The sequence below is a fragment of the Prunus persica genome, chromosome G1 (assembly GCF_000346465.2).
Source record: "Prunus persica cultivar Lovell chromosome G1, Prunus_persica_NCBIv2, whole genome shotgun sequence".
Lineage (NCBI taxonomy): Eukaryota > Viridiplantae > Streptophyta > Magnoliopsida > Rosales > Rosaceae > Prunus > Prunus persica.
In genome coordinates this window covers 32,585,682-32,601,213 of record NC_034009.1, presented here as the reverse complement: position 1 = coordinate 32,601,213, position 15,532 = coordinate 32,585,682, and the positions used below count along the sequence as shown (strand labels likewise).

The 15,532-nt window shown below is 37.9% G+C and overlaps 3 protein-coding genes across 6 annotated transcripts; all 3 read left to right on the top strand.

The window, feature by feature from the left end:
- Positions 3,525-8,832, top strand: LOC18792903 (transcription factor SRM1). Of its 4 annotated transcripts, none has more exons than XM_020553971.1 (3): positions 3,525-3,688; positions 4,500-5,241; positions 7,859-8,832. In XM_020553971.1, the coding sequence occupies exons 2-3, from the start codon at positions 4,856-4,858 to the stop codon at positions 8,355-8,357; spliced, it is 885 nt and encodes a 294-aa protein (XP_020409560.1). In that variant the 5' UTR covers positions 3,525-3,688; positions 4,500-4,855; the 3' UTR covers positions 8,358-8,832. The 4 variants fall into 4 exon arrangements, with proteins under 4 accessions (XP_020409560.1, XP_020409559.1, XP_020409561.1 ...); XM_020553970.1 differs by lacking the exon at positions 3,525-3,688 and adding an exon at positions 3,768-4,058; XM_020553972.1 differs by lacking the exon at positions 3,525-3,688 and adding an exon at positions 4,117-4,264.
- LOC18793496 (UDP-N-acetylmuramoyl-tripeptide--D-alanyl-D-alanine ligase) lies at positions 8,837-11,323 on the top strand. The gene is made up of 4 exons (XM_007226494.2): positions 8,837-8,916; positions 9,048-10,078; positions 10,197-10,300; positions 10,584-11,323. Exons 2-4 carry the CDS (start codon positions 9,209-9,211, stop codon positions 11,152-11,154), a joined length of 1,545 nt encoding a protein of 514 aa, XP_007226556.2. The 5' UTR covers positions 8,837-8,916; positions 9,048-9,208; the 3' UTR covers positions 11,155-11,323.
- On the top strand, positions 12,839-14,607 carry LOC18789183 (putative GEM-like protein 8). The gene is made up of 4 exons (XM_007227092.2): positions 12,839-13,518; positions 13,615-13,698; positions 13,821-14,095; positions 14,260-14,607. The coding sequence occupies exons 1-4, from the start codon at positions 13,380-13,382 to the stop codon at positions 14,431-14,433; spliced, it is 672 nt and encodes a 223-aa protein (XP_007227154.1). The 5' UTR covers positions 12,839-13,379; the 3' UTR covers positions 14,434-14,607.

Below are 15,532 nucleotides of genomic sequence, written 5' to 3'. Positions count from 1 at the left end.
AATAAAATAAAAAAGAATAAAGGGGACCTCACATGTCTGAATAGATTGTGTTGTCCAAAATTGACCACAAATTAAAGCATTCAAAGATGTGTTATGCTTTTAGACGCAATAATGAATTGCAGATTGATGAGAGAAACGGGCCGCATTCGGTCCCAAGTTAAATCATGTGCTTGCTTAACTCGTGAACTTTGATGTGTTTCTTTTTTGATTTTTGATTTTTGAAAGCCGTGAACTTTGAAGCTTGAACATGCGCTGATGTGTCAAATTTATTTTAGAAAATAGACGACTTTGTCGCTGCCTGTATAATTTGTGCAAAAATGCCCTCCTTTTAAACTTATTGCTAAATTACTCTCAATAAATACTTCATATCAGTTTCTTTTCCCCTTCGCTATTTTCTCCCAACCACTTGTCTCTATGAATCAGTGGCACTATGCTCCTTCATCGTCTTCTTCATTCCCAATCCGTCAAAATCCAAAAGTCTCATTGCTTCACTTCATTCGTCTTCCTCTACAAACGAACAACTGACGGCTGAACGCCGACGACTTCCCATCCTCTTCTCTCTCTCAACTTAATTGGGGTATCTTTTGTCTGTCGAAGAACTATTCATACCCAAAAAAAAACTAAAAAGATTAGCAAAGGGGCCCGAAGGGGACAAGTGTGGACACTTTAACAATTTATTATTACAATTGACATTATTGACCTATATTGTGTTTTTATTAGAAGGAACCGTAAGCATGCCAAGTTTAACCATTCTGTAAGGAATGTACTTGTTGTACAAAACCACATTTACTCCATCCATATGCATAGGTTTATGCGCACTTGAATTGATTCATGTTTTAATATTCCTTTGTTGCTGCATTTGTACCCATACGGGGGCCGTTGGTGGTGTTGGTGCTTAAAAATGTACGATCACTTTTAGGTTCAACTTAGAGATATTGCGTCATCTTCGGCCTCTTGGACTCTTCGGTATATAAGGATGATCTGCAAGACAAAGAGTAGTGGTAAAACTTTGGATACTGGTGTGGTACCGACCGAAGACACTCCCGTGCTTAAGTTAGCTTAAGGACATAGTAAATAACAATTTGGACAAAGTAAGGATTAAATAGTCAAATGTAATAGTTACCTTATTTTAGGGGCTTGTGCCCTTATTTATAGATCTTGGAGGTGTGCAGCTTGAGTAATATTTTCATGTGGGACTGTGAGCATTGCCTGAAAGGCTGCCACATGTCCTTTGTCCAAACTGGTGTAGCAGGTGCCTTATTTACCCTGATTAGTATGTTGGGTTGACAAAGGCTCATCTTGCCGATGATTTGTTTATAGGCTAAGATGCCGAAGGCTCACCCTGCCAATGGTTTGTTTATGGGTCTTAGTGTTTTGACAGGACTATGAGGGTTCCTTTGTAGGTCACATGTTCTACGTGTCACAGAATGCTTAACCAATGAAATATGATATAAATAGATGTCCCCGTGTTTAATTGGATTATGCTCTTCATTGGTAACTCATTTCTTGGATCGACATCCCTTGACATGAGATTTGGTGACTCTAGATACGCGTGCACATCGTTTGAATTCATGCAAGATAATAATTGGCGATATATGCACACTAATATAGCGCCATTATATAATGGTATAAGGATGAAGTGCAGAAGAGAAGACCATGAAGGAGCACAGAGACAAGTGGCTCGGAGAAAATATGGAAGGCTGAAAAAAGTGATATGTGGACAATATAAAGTAATTATAGGGGTATTTTAGCAAGAATTTCAAAAGGGTGGAATTTTTGCACAAATTGTGTAAGCGAGGGCCAAAGCCGCCTATTTGACTTTATTTGTTCACTTCTTCAGTAGGAGCAACTTGCACATTTTGTGTGGACTAAATTAGAAAAATAAAAATAAAATTGTTGTGCTACTAGAGCATTCCAATCGCTGTTATTTTTACTCATATTGTCCTATTTCTTCTTTCACCTTATCTTCTCACCCACCATATGAATTTGAAAAAATACAATCCTATCTTTTTACCTACCATTATTCCTAAAATACCCATTATTCTATTGAAACCTCTCATCCTTGTTCTCTTTTTCATCGAAAATCGTCGCTTTTCATTAGACTTCCAAATCCGGCCAAGAAAACATCGAATTTTATGGTGAAAATTGAGCCAAAAAAACAAACAACCCAAAAGCTCGACAAGAAACAAAAGCAGAAATCTTTCTTCTTGCTGAGAGAAAGAAGAAAATTCCGAAGAGTTGGGATTTCTTGAAGATGAAAGCGAAAATGAAAAATATGAATAAAAAAACGTTTTTTGAGTCTTTGATATTTAATTTATCTTACGGCGTATGTGTTTACACGTGTTATGTACAAAAGAATATATATATATATATAATTTGATTAACAAAGAGAATTTGTTGAATTAATAATTAAATAGTATTTTAAGAATAATGGTGAAAATATAGGATTGTATTTTTTCAAATTTACATAATGAACAAGAAAATATCATACAGGGTGAAATTAACAGCACTCGATATATATTACCCTAAGCACAATAGTTTCCAAATAGATTATATAAATAGGAGCGTATGATATGTGTGATTGCAGATTTCCTGTGAAAAAAGAACCAAATAAAAAAGAATAAAGGAAAAAAATATGTGATTGTCAACCTTCATAAAAGGGGAACTAGATGATTTTTTGCCATCAAAGGAAGCTTTAATTGCGGATGAGATCTTCAAAAAATACGAAACATTTAATACTTTCTAAAACTTAAAATCAGGATAAATCTGTTTAATGATATTATTAATAATTAGTGTAGGACCCAAATTAGTAAGGAGTGTGGCTCCGATGTTTATATACGATAGGCTGTTTGACTATCTTTTGTGCAACAGTGCACAGTCCCAGAACTGAAATGCCTGCAAATGAATGACCAGCAAAAGATTGAAACTTTGAATAATTTGCTCACTTTGCAACTGAAAAAAGAGGAAAAGGTGATGTTTTGAGATACACCCATGTCACACTTATTTTCAGTTATATTTTGTTTGCTCTGCAACTGCATATAATTATCCTATCCCGACGACATATAATACTGATTTTGTTTGTTTGGATACAAAGTATAGAAAAGAAACGGAAAAACCCAAGTTTTCATGTTCATCTTCTCTCTCCCTCTGTTTTGTTTTTGTTTTTTAATCTGTCAAATATTAATAGGGGTATTGCAGATTCCAGAGTGTAGAGCAAGTTGGGATCAAATGGGTGAGCCTTTTTCAATCCCAACTGTCCTTGTATGTGCAAGTAGTTGTTGGGGATGGGACCAACTGACCCATTCTGCAGTGCACCTCCTCTGTAAATATCTCAGGATAACCCATCAACATCATTCATAATTTATTTGCCTGCCATTTGTAAATTTCCACACTCTTTTGGGGCTTTTTTTCTCAGCCCAGACTTTGTTTTCTTTGATGGTTTTATTCTTGGGTTTATCTAAATTCTGGATGCTTCCCACTTTGTTTTTATTAGGCTTCTGATTCGGTTTAATTGTTTTTAGTTTCTATGTTTATGTAAACTTACAGTAAAATATGCAATCAGAGTAAATACCTGAATTGTCAAAATTTTCACTTTTGGTAAAATATGAGAAATACACCGCACACACAGAGGAGAGAGAGAGAGAGAGAGAGAGAGAGAGGAGGTGAAGCAAGGTCTTGCACACTCAAGGTTAGGTTACTTTCCTGTTAATACAATCTGATAACACTGGTTCTGAAAGTAAAGTTCTTTGCTTGTTGGTTAATTTTGTAGTTAGTACTATGCACTGTGTTTTATTAGACAATCTCTCCGTCCCCGCTCTCTCTCTCTATCTGGTTAGTTTAACAGCATTTTGTTGGTCTCTAGAATCACTGTTCTGAGTCAGGGTGGGAAGGGAAAGATCCTAAGGTAGGTATCCCCAAAACAATGGGTGAAAAAAGGGGATTTACCAAGTGGGTGCATTTACGTAAAACGTAGAATTGACTGGATGAGACTTCTACTCATGGTTGACGACCGGGAAATCTTCTACCATTCCATGTGGCTTTTCTTCACTGAGAATAAGGTGGGTAATTTTGGATGGGGGTTCATCAAATATAGTCTGGCCATGGATTCAAAGTGAGCAAGGTTTAGTATAAAACTGTAAAATTGAGTTTCAAAACAGTGGGTTGGAGTAGCAGATAACTCCTTGTGGGCCTGTGCTGTTAAAACTGTTCATATCAGTGGGGTTGCTGAGAACTGGGATTTTTTTTGTTAGTAGTGAAAATGGCAGTATGATTACTATTCTTGTCCATCAAAGACTTCTGAGTTTTCTTCTGTGTGTGATTATTTCGTAGTATCTTTCATATCTCACAAAGTAAAACCCTAATTACCACTCTACTAAATTTACAATCGCATTGAATTCTTATTCGTTTTTAAACTGCCATTTATTGCGTCTTTGATATTATGGATTTCAGAGATTTCTCATGGTCTAACTGAACTTTGTTGCCTTTTCGTTCATCAATAGGTCAGCAATTCAGAGGTGTCCAATTATTGAATTGTGGAGCAAATCACCATTGAAATCTTCGCACGCTTCACTGAGTTTAGCTTCTTTGGCGTTCTCTGGGTCTGTTTATTTTTGCTCTTGCTTACCTCTGTGGTCTGACGCATCCGCTTCCCATAATTTAGCCCACCATCAAAGAAGCTGTTACTGGTAACCCACTATTGAAATAATTTAGATCCAAGTCCCAAGAACAATTCTGGACAGTTGATAGTTTCAGACCAGGTGTAGCATAAATCAACAGGAGGAGTTTGCTAGATTACTTTTTTCTCTTCTTCCGGTGGGCTATATTTTGGATAGTTGAGTCAAACAAGACTACATAGATGACCGTGGATGAAGCAGGTAGTAGCTCCTTGTGGAGTCGAGAGCAGGATAAGGCATTTGAGAATGCTCTGGCAACTTATTCTGAGGATTCTTCAGATCGGTGGGAAAAAATTGCAGCTGATGTACCAGAGAAAACCATAGAGGAAATAAAACATCATTATGAACTCTTAGTTGATGACATAAACCAGATCGAAGCTGGTTTTGTGCCACTGCCTTGCTACAATTCTTCTTCAGAGGGTTCGACAAGCCATGCCAGTGACGAAGGAACTAATAAGAAAGGTGGACATTCTGGAAACTACAGCAGTGAATCTAATCATGGAACTAAGGCTTCAAGGGCAGATCAGGAGCGCCGAAAGGGGATTGCTTGGACAGAGGATGAACACAGGTGAATATATTATTGTTGATTTAATTATTTTCTTTCCCTAATCATAGGTGGCACTTGTGGAAGTATCTAAATGAAGCTAAAGATTTGTTATTCTTTCCAGTCCACGTCTTTTTAATTTTTATAATTAATAGTAGAAATACTTTTGAGATAACTTAATTTTTACAAGGAGATTCATCCCTGGTGCAACTTTATGATCTTAAGTGTGTTTGTCCAACAATTTTTTTCTGAAGTTGCTTTATGGTGATGATAGTTGGTAAACTGTATTGAAGAACTTCCATATCAAAATTATTCCATTTTTGTTATTTCTATTAAATCCATGGCATGTTTCAATAATTCAGTTTAGTCTTCAAGCTCATATCCAGTAGGGTATAACTGTTGTACTATAATCTTGAAGGATAATGGCATAAGGGAAGAAAACATGGTTTTGTCATATTTAAATGCATGTCTATCATGGCAGTTGACTCTGCCCTCTTGTACTTTTTTTACATTGATGCATTATTTGGTTTGGTTTCGTTAGAGTTTTTCTGTCATTTTGTATGACAGACTTAATGTTTTATAGATATATTTATCTCCGGGGTTACCATTATAGACTTATAGTTAAATCTTGAAACATGAAAATTTACATAAGAAAAAGTATTGTAAATAATTTCAGCTTATCCAAAACAGGACTTGGTATAGCACAACCTTTAGGATAGGTTGTCTGAAATGAGAAACCATTAGTTTATATGCATGTAGGTTCCTTTGATCTGAACTTTTCTTTGGGATTTGGTGACTACTGATGGATCACCTGTATCCTAATATAATGATTTTGGTATATGCATAGCCTCAGCTATTGGCATATTGCACTACTACATTGGGTTGGGCTAAATATTTAGAAACTAATGGTTCTCAACTTGGCACTGGCATGAAATGGCTGGGAACTGCCGCACCTGCTTGACTCAAATTGTGATTGGCTGGTAATTATTTTAGCAGAAATATGTGATCTGTATATTTAGAGCTGAACAGTAATTGTGTTCATCAGAAAATGGTATACTTATGGAAGTATAGAACTAAGGTGTCAAATGTAGTTATAATTTGCCTATTTCTGGTTGGCTTTAGGGTGGGAACTTGTCTTTTTGTACTCCTTTCCTTTTCTTCTCCTGTTTACAAGTTGTGTCTTATATAAGTAATAAATTATATAGGCTAAACTTTGAACTTGAGGTTTTGCTCTTCCTCAGAATTGGATATTCTAGAAAATCATCATAAGTCAATGAGTGCATGATATATTAGTTTAGTACTTCTCTGATCTAGTGTTTTGATTGCCCTCTCCTTTCTTAACAGTTCTTTTGCAAGTGCATGTTTCTTTCCTCCCCACTACCAAAAAAATGTTTCTTTAGGCTAGGCTGTGTTGTCCAAAATGTGAGGTTTTTAAGAAATAATGAAAAATCCATATCCAAGTCTGTTCAGAGTCTTTTCATATAAACCAGCTGATCATGTTCGCAGACTTGTGCCCTGATCTGATCCTAGGACATATGTAAGCCATATGTGCTATGATTCAGGTTCTTGTTATCCAGACTGCCATTTTTACTCTCTTTAAATGAAAATTCAAACAGTTGTGCTTGACTTATATATATCAATAACTTTCTGTTTATTAATAATGCTTGATAAATTTTCTTTCTTCAGTTTTTAAGTAGGCATTTTGGTAGTGTTCATCTTTTGTTGTCACCTGGGTTCTTATTATAGGGTAAAAATTGAAAGCTTATGTTTCTGGTGAGGGTGTTGACCCCTCTTGTGAGTCTCCAACATAGGGAATCTCAAGCTTTTCCAAATCCCCAAAACCAAATTTTCCTGATCGTGTTCAATTTCTTTTATATGGTTCCAAGTTGGCCAAGTGTGAAACTTTGGCGACTGTTAACTTCACTAGCTTATCTAATGGAATGTGGTCCTTTTGCCACAACACGTCCTGGACACTACTATCTTAGACCAACCTTGCAATGTTTTCTGATGCTTTGCTTCTGAGAGATTTTTAAAAAATAATGACCATTGCCGGTGCAGTCAAAGTGTCAGTTTTCTTGATCGTTTAATAGCCGCATTAAGCTTCACAGTATTTTTTCAGTCATGCCTTCAGAGCTGATCTTTTTCGTGCACCCTAACTTACATGAACAATTTCGGATTTCTTTGTCAACTCTGGAGCTAAAAATGAAATGTGGATATTGATTATGAAACTTTGTATTAAAGTTTGAACTTGCAGAGGTCAATGTTGACCTTTTACAGTTGTTGCAGTTATTGTTCATTAGGCCTGTTCTAAATACAAACTTAATTGAGAAAAGTGAAAATTTGTTGCCTGCATGGATGATTTCTGAAATAGACTGAAGTAGTATTATGTGCAAAATATATTCATGACTTGCAAGAGATATATTTCTGTTGTAATTTACAGTTTGGGAGTTACAGTCATATTAACTGTGGTTAAACATCTCGTACTCTTTTAAGAAGGATGGTTGCAATGTTTAATGATATCGAACACATATTGTGTCCTATGAAAAACATACATTGTGATGGAATTTTTTTGGTTGTGAGTTCTCTGTTGTAGTTGAGAACAAGTTCTTATGTTTTTTTTCCTGTTCTTGTTCCATGACAGGCTATTTCTTCTTGGTTTGGAGAAATATGGGAAAGGTGACTGGCGAAGCATATCTCGGAATTTTGTGGTAACAAGAACTCCTACACAAGTGGCAAGCCACGCACAGAAGTACTTCATACGTTTGAATTCAATGAACAAGGACAGAAGGAGATCAAGCATTCATGATATCACCAGTGTCAACAATGGAGACATTTCGTCACCTCAAGGGCCAATAACAGGTCAAGCAAATGGATCTGCAGTAGGTTCTTCTGGCAAGTCAACCAAACAATCTCCTGCTGGGCCTCCAGGGCCAGGGGTTGGCATGTACGGTGCACCGACTATAGGACAACCGATTGGAGGACCCCTTGTATCAGCTGTTGGCACACCTGTGAATCTCCCTGCAGGGCCTCCACACATGGCGTATGGTCTGAGAGCCCCCGTACCTGGAGGAATTGTTCCGGGGGCACCAATGAACATGGTTCCCATGACATATCCAATGCCTCACACTTCTCATAGGTAATGTGATATTTGGCAGTAGCAGCAGCAGCAGCTTCAGAATGTAGTGTACAAAGAACAGAGACCACCACCCTTGTAGCTTGTGCTCGATGTTGGCTTTTAGGATCATTTTGCTCCGAGCCTGCATGTTTTAGGTATTAGCAAAGCACAAGTTGTTGAATGTTTTACCATTACTAGTCTATTCTTGTACGAAATAAGCCATTTCTATATGGGGGAAGAATTACATGAATGTGTATAGGCGGCAATTGGGAAAAAGATGGCAATATTTATTGGCAGGTAGAAGTCCTGGTATTTGTTTTGTCTTTGATGGAAATCGTTAGAGCATTGAAAGGCAGTGAAGTGCTGAAGAGCTGTTGTAAGGCAAAACTTGTGGAGGGACGCTTTGACATTTGAAATATTATTTTGGGTAGCAATAGCACATCGTTAGCATTGATGTATTGTAGAATTTGTGTAATAAATCCAGTATTCTTTGATTGCCATGCCATCTTTAACAAAAGGCTTTAAGTTTTCACAGGATAGTAAAAATATCGCATGTGAAGTGACTGCGTCCCCCATCTTCCCTGGTTAGTGTTCATTGATTTAGTTTAGTTCTTTGTTTTGGTGGAGTGTGTGTGTGGGTTGATGATCTTGTTTTGGTCATTGCCAGGGTTTAGGGCTTTTTTTTTGTTTTGTGTTGCTGCTTTCTTCTTCTCAGGCATTTTTTGAATTGGCATTTGTGGCCTTCCTGTGTTCGTTTATTGCCTTCGGCTTTATGAAGTGGTTTTTCGACCCAGAAAAGAAGAAAGAAACAAAATTTAATCGAGTTGGGCAAAAATAAAGGTTGTTCCTTTCTTATGAACATTTGACTTGGCGGCAATGTCTGCAACAGCAGCAGCTGGAGCAACACCACACCCCTCCTCCTTCCCTCACTTATTCTCAAATTCAATCATAAAATCAAGGCACTCCATCTCTGTCACCCGTAATTCAATAAACCCTAGCTCCCCAAATACCCCCAATCCCACTTGGACCGCCTCTGAGATCGCCGACGCTGTCAATGGCAGGATTGTGAAATGGGGTCCTCCTGGAACCGTTTCTACAGACACCAGAACCCTTCAGCCCAACCAATGGTTCTTCGCCATTGCCGGTCTAAACTTCGACGCCCACGATTTCATAACCCTGGAATTATCCCGTAATAAAGGCTGTGCCGGAGTTATCGGCAACCGGGTTTGCGAAAATTGGGACAAGGGCTTCGTTCAATTCGATGGCAATACTGTAATTTCATTGACGAAGATGGCAAGTTATGCGAGGAATAGGTTCCATGGAGAAGTTGTGGGAGTGACTGGGAGTGTGGGAAAGACCAGCACAAAATGCATGGTAGCTTTGGCTCTTCAAATTCAAAGTTCAAGAGGTTTGGTTCTTCATGTTCATCAAAGTCGTGGGAATTGGAATAGTGAAATTGGGGTGGCTCTGTCGCTAATTGGGGTTCCTGCAGGAACTGGGATTGTGGTTTTGGAGTTGGGAATGAGTGGGAAGGGGGAGATATTAGAGCTTGCGAGGATGGCTCGGCCCACTATCAGGGTCATTTTAAATGTGGGCGCTTCCCATTTTCAAAATTTCTCCAGTTTAAAGGAGATAGGCATGGCCAAGGGGGAGATTTTGGCCGAAGCAAAGCCCGGGGATGTTTGTGTTTTGAACGCTGATGATCCACTTGTTATGAGCCTTCCTGTACCACTTGGTGTCAAAAAGGTGACCTATTAATATTATTACCCTTTTCTTCTTCTTCTTCTTCTTCTTTTTTTTTTTTTTTTTTTTTCTCTGTGCCATTACTAAATTTGGTTTGTTTGTTGTTTCTTGCCATAAGCAGGTGCTCTTTGGTCAGAGAGTGGGGTGTGATGTTCGGTTGGTCGCGTCAGAAAGCACGGACGGAGGTCTTGGAGTTAGAGTTGTCTTACAGAATCATCAAGAGATGTAAGCCCCTCATAAACTTTCTCATCTGATCTCAAATAGAAAACATTGTGAAATCTTCAGTGTACCTTGTTTATACCATGAAATATGATGATTCTTTCTTGTTTACATAAATTTTATCGAAAATATTGGACAAAGAGCTTTGTAGATCATCAAAACCTGTCAGATATTTCATTGCATATCCATTGCTTTTTGGTCAAGTCGCGTCGCTGCTGTTTTCATCAAGACATGCATTAAGTGCTCTCCTGCTCACACGTATCATTGAAATGGTGGTTTCCTTTTGCAGGGTAGAATTTGTGATAGCTAGTCCAGGTCTGCATTTGGCTCTCAATGCATGTGCAGCAGCAGCAGTTGCGACCCTTTTAGGAGTCTCTCTTTCTGAAATTGGAAATCGCCTGTCTGCATTTTCTCCTGTTCACATGAGGTCGGAGCTTGAAGTCAGTAGAAATGGAATCAAAATAGTGAATGATGCTTACAATGCCAATCCTGTGAGCACCAAGGCCGCCATTGACTTACTAGAGAGTATTGATATTGATTGCGGAGGCAAAAGAATTGTTGTGCTTGGCGACATGTTAGAACTTGGTGCAATTGAGTTGGAGTCTCACAAGATGATTCTGAAGTGCTGCTGTTGTAGTGCTCATATTGATTTAGTTGGGCTTGTTGGGAGGAGGTTTTGTGCAGCTGCTAAGAATCTCAACTTGCTTGAAGACAGAAATATTGTGTATGCTCTTGACTCAGAAACTTTTGCACAAGAAATTGTAAAGAGGGTTAGTTATAATGATGTTGTTTTGGTAAAGGGTAGTCGAGCAATGCAAATGGAGAAAGTTGTAAATGCAATTAAAGCAATGGAATGTTGATGATTGATTGTCCAGTCAAGTCTAGTCAATGTTGATTTGCTGATTACTGGAAGGCAGGATGCAAGCACTTATACATGGTAATTATTTCATTGTTGCAGCAGGTCAGATCAGATCCCTCCAAAAAAAACTCTTATATTTCCTATTTCAATTTTCATGGATGGTTTGGTGACGGATGTTGTGTGTCAGCAGGAGGACCTCGTCGATGGGGGCTTATATACTTGTCTAAACTTTAAAAGCTCCATTCCCTGTACTGGGAATCCTAAATTATTGTTGGACGTAACGTAATTGGCAAAACCTTCAGTCATTCAAAACATCGAAGTAGAAAGTTTTATAAATAAACAACATAAAAGTTGTACATTCACTGGATATATTTTTGGTGTTTCCGACAACTTGGTGCTGTTGTGAACATCATAATTTCTCTAGTTTATAATGTCTTGGTTGGATCATCAATGCAATTGTCAACTTCGAAGCTCAAAAACGTCATAAGATGATGTAGAAAAGCTAAAATAAGATGTTACACTACTAGTAATAATTGAAAGCACGAGGCCTGGTTTTTGGTTTGGTTTGGTTTATGAAGCTAGAAAATGAAAATAGCATGAAAATGCATGTGGGTGGGGAATGGGAGCTGATGCGTCTTTGACGTGTGTTCCCCTTTTCTCCCGAACACAAAAGTTGGAGTATCCAATTATCTCCCCCACACTTTTTGCTTGCTTTTGCCTTGCTTTGCTATGCTTAGGATGAATGGATGGGGATCTTGGATTTTGGAAACAAAGGTAAAGATCGTATATTTATCTCTCTCTCTCTCTCTCTCTCTCTCTCCCTCTCTCTCTCTCTCTACTTTTCCTCCTAGCCAGCCTTGTTTTCTTTCTTTTCTTTTCTTTTTTCCTGGGAAGGGAAGGGAACCAATCACATACACATGACCTGAGATTGAAATTTGAAATATAAAAAAAAAAGGTGGCTTTTGAGATGATAAAAAGGAAGGAATTAATGCCAAATGGACGATGACTCTAGTCCAGATAAGCATACACGCACTTGCCCTGTCAAATATGTGATGTGACAAGGCTAAGGCTACGGCTAAGCCTTTGTCTTTTGACTAATTAACACTTCAATGGAATGGGAGGGGATATGTGGTGGATGGATGGTGGCCCTCCTCCTTGTCCAACTGCCGCCACCTTTTCTTGCAACTGCAATTTCTGTGAATCGAAGTCTTCCCCAAAAGGAAAGAAAAAAAAGCTGTCAGCTTCTCTTAAACTGTTAGCAGCACATTGCATTCCCATTCCCTTGGAAGTTGGAGGTTGGTTGATGGACAAAAGCTCACTCACACTCACAGGAAGCAATTGGTTTTGATGTACTAGTAATCTCAGATAGCTATTAGCTAAGCTGATACCAGTCTCCAACATCATCATCGCTATATCTATCTATATGTTCATCTAAATCTCATCTGTCTTAATGCCTTGGCCTTCATTAGCATGTGATTTGGCTCATGTCACAAATACTGAAATCTCTTTTCCCTTTGCTTTTTCCCTTCCTCTTATCTTATTAGAGGGCGTGGTCGTGGTGGCATCACAAAGCTAAATGGCCAGCTCAAAAGGTTTCAACGACACATCCTCATACACTACTACAGTTAGACTATGAGAGAGAGAGAGAGAGAGAGAGAGAGAGAGAGAGAGAGAGAGAGAGAGAGAATACGCAACTAACGCATGCTGATGCTTGACTTGTTCATTTCTTCTATGATTGAAAAGCCTTCCCAACCCAACTAATCAGGACAGGATACTGTTTCTGCTACGTACTTTCTTTTTCATTTCTTTCTTTTTTTGTAATCCTTGGGGTTGGGTCGGCCGATTTGCAATGCCTTGGCAAATATAGCAAGGGGATGCTGAAATGTCTTTTCTTAAAGCAACCAAGGCAAAGATACCAGCTTTCCCATTATCTTTGTTAAAATATTATCTTTAAGAGTCTACCTGTGCCTTTAGTCTCAATTGATGAGCCATACATGACTCATGCGACAAAAAGTTGAAGATTCACCTACTATTTTCATCCCTTTAAATACATATATATAAATCTATCTATATATGCAAGCATACATACCTCAGTGCTAAGCATCACACACTTCCTTTGTTTTCTGATACTGCATATACCTAACCTAGCAACCCTTCTCGCTCTTCACAAGTCAAGTTATTCTAGCTACAACTGAATTAATTCATTTTGCTACTTGCTCATCAAATATGAAGGCTTCACTTCAAGGACAAGTTATTGGAATTCCAATCAACTCAGCAGCATACGCCTTTGAGAGCTCGCCAAAGAGACTTCTACCTGACCCTGCTATTCAATATCCTGAAACTGGGCCTTCAAAACTGAGACCAAGTAAATTCTTTTTCGTGGTTTTTTACCCCTTAAATCCATTCATTGGATTGTGTAATTCATTAACTAATGATATATTCCATATATGGTCCCTTGCAGCTGGTAGAGGTAATTCAGTGCTTAAGAAAATGAACAAGCTTGGGAAGAAGGCAGACAGTTTCGCGCATGGAGTCAAAGAGCATGGTAAGGGTGGATAATATTCAAGTTCTTAATACTTTACTTGCTATATAAATAATATATCCTAATGTGTTAAATGGGAAAGAGAATTTAGATATCTAATATTGGTTTTAAAAAAATGAATGCAGTGAGACTGGGGCCCAAGATCACAGAAACAGTGAAGGGGAAGTTGAGCCTGGGGGCTAAAATTATTCAAGTAGGTGGGTTGGAGAAGGTGTTCAAACATGCATTTAGTGTTAGAGCTGGAGAGAAGCTGTTGAAGGTTTCTCAGTGTTATTTATCAACCACAGCAGGCCCTATAGCAGGCCTCCTCTTCATCTCCACAGACAAGATTGCCTTTTGCAGTGAGAGATCAATCAAACTCTCATCACCAAATGGAGAACTGATTAGAGTCCACTACAAGGTAATTCCTTTTAACTCACAAATTAAGGACAATTTACATGTCTCTCTCTCTCTCTCTCCCTCTTTCCCTGTCTGTACATGTGTGTTAGAACTTACCTCCTCCTAGGCTTCTGTTCTATATGTTTCTGTCTAACATGCCTAGTTATTTATTTGTGTCTTTTGCAGGTGGTGATCCCAGTGAATAAGATAAAGAGAGTAAACCAAAGTGAGAATGTGAAGAAGCCATCAGAAAAGTACATAGAAATAGTTACTGTGGATAATTTTGACTTCTGGTTTATGGGTTTCTTGAACTACCAGAAAACTTTGAAATATCTCGAGGAGGCAATTTCTCAAGCTTAGAGAAAATGCAATTGATGTGTGCTAAAAGGCAGAGTCATTTGTTTCCCTCTGCTTCATCAGATATTGTAATTATCATGCAAAGCTAGATAAAAGAGAGCAAGCTCAATACCATTGCGGAAAATGTATAAAAAAATTTCTTTTCTTTTAATGAGAAAATACTCTTTTCTTTGAAAATCACGTGGCTATTCATATTTGATATTATTTCATACAGACAAAATCAGTTTCTTCTCTTTAGTATTGGACAGTTCCTTAAATTCCTCTTTAAATTTTGTTATTGTTTTGTTAAATTCTTCTTTATATAAAATTCCATGCAAATGCTGTACTGAGCTAGGATGTGAATTCATAATTCATTTGGAAATGTGCCTACTCACTTGCACCTCCAACTGAATATGAAAAAATTCACAAATTAAATAAACACAATGAAACTTGTATTCGTTCAATTTCTTGCAGTATTGTATAATTTATAGATCACAGAAACAGAGAGAGAGAGAGAGAGAGAGAGAGAGAGACATGCTTTAACTTGTCACCAACACCAGCGCCTTCCTCCCCTATTGGACTCAGACATTGCAATAACTTAATTCATAATATGGTTTTTAAGTTCATCCAAATGGGGTCAAATATTGACCATAAACGTTACCTTCAAGCTAAGTTTCAAAAATTGATCCATTTTTCTGTTATATTATAATTACATCAATTTTCCCATCATCCAATTTTGAATATTCTTTAAGAAAATCCCTAAAATCAACTTTAGAATGCAAGTTGGTTGGTTGGTTGGTTGGAGCCAAACTTTTTGTTGTGCAACTGCTTGCTTTTCCCCCCTTCCATTTCTCTTATTCACCAACTAAAAGAGAGATGACATGGGAAAGCTAATTGCCAGCTCAAAAAGTTACAGAAGAATATGTTATGACGTTCCAGATATCGCTTAGCTTAGGAAGGAAGATACAGTTAAGACAAATGCTAGCAACCTTTTTTTTTTTTTTTTTTGAGGACCTTTCCTATTGAAATGGGCGATAGTATATTAAACTCACACACACAACACGAATGCTGGGACTCGAACCCAGGACCTTACTTGAGAGAGTAAATACTCCAAACCACTACA

What these genes read in the sequence shown, in the direction of transcription:
- LOC18792903 (XM_020553971.1), top strand. Translation starts at nt 4,856, where the DNA reads ATGACCGTGGATGAAGCAGGTAGTAGCTCCTTGTGGAGTCGAGAGCAG. An exon ending in TGGACAGAGGATGAACACAG is followed by an intron (nt 5,242 to 7,858) that starts GTGAATATATTA and finishes GTTCCATGACAG; the next exon opens with GCTATTTCTTCTTGGTTTGG.
- LOC18793496 (XM_007226494.2), top strand. Translation starts at nt 9,209, where the DNA reads ATGTCTGCAACAGCAGCAGCTGGAGCAACACCACACCCCTCCTCCTTC. An exon ending in TACCACTTGGTGTCAAAAAG is followed by an intron (nt 10,079 to 10,196) that starts GTGACCTATTAA and finishes TGCCATAAGCAG; the next exon opens with GTGCTCTTTGGTCAGAGAGT. An exon ending in TTACAGAATCATCAAGAGAT is followed by an intron (nt 10,301 to 10,583) that starts GTAAGCCCCTCA and finishes TTCCTTTTGCAG; the next exon opens with GGTAGAATTTGTGATAGCTA.
- LOC18789183 (XM_007227092.2), top strand. Translation starts at nt 13,380, where the DNA reads ATGAAGGCTTCACTTCAAGGACAAGTTATTGGAATTCCAATCAACTCA. An exon ending in GCATGGAGTCAAAGAGCATG is followed by an intron (nt 13,699 to 13,820) that starts GTAAGGGTGGAT and finishes AAATGAATGCAG; the next exon opens with TGAGACTGGGGCCCAAGATC. An exon ending in TGATTAGAGTCCACTACAAG is followed by an intron (nt 14,096 to 14,259) that starts GTAATTCCTTTT and finishes TGTCTTTTGCAG; the next exon opens with GTGGTGATCCCAGTGAATAA.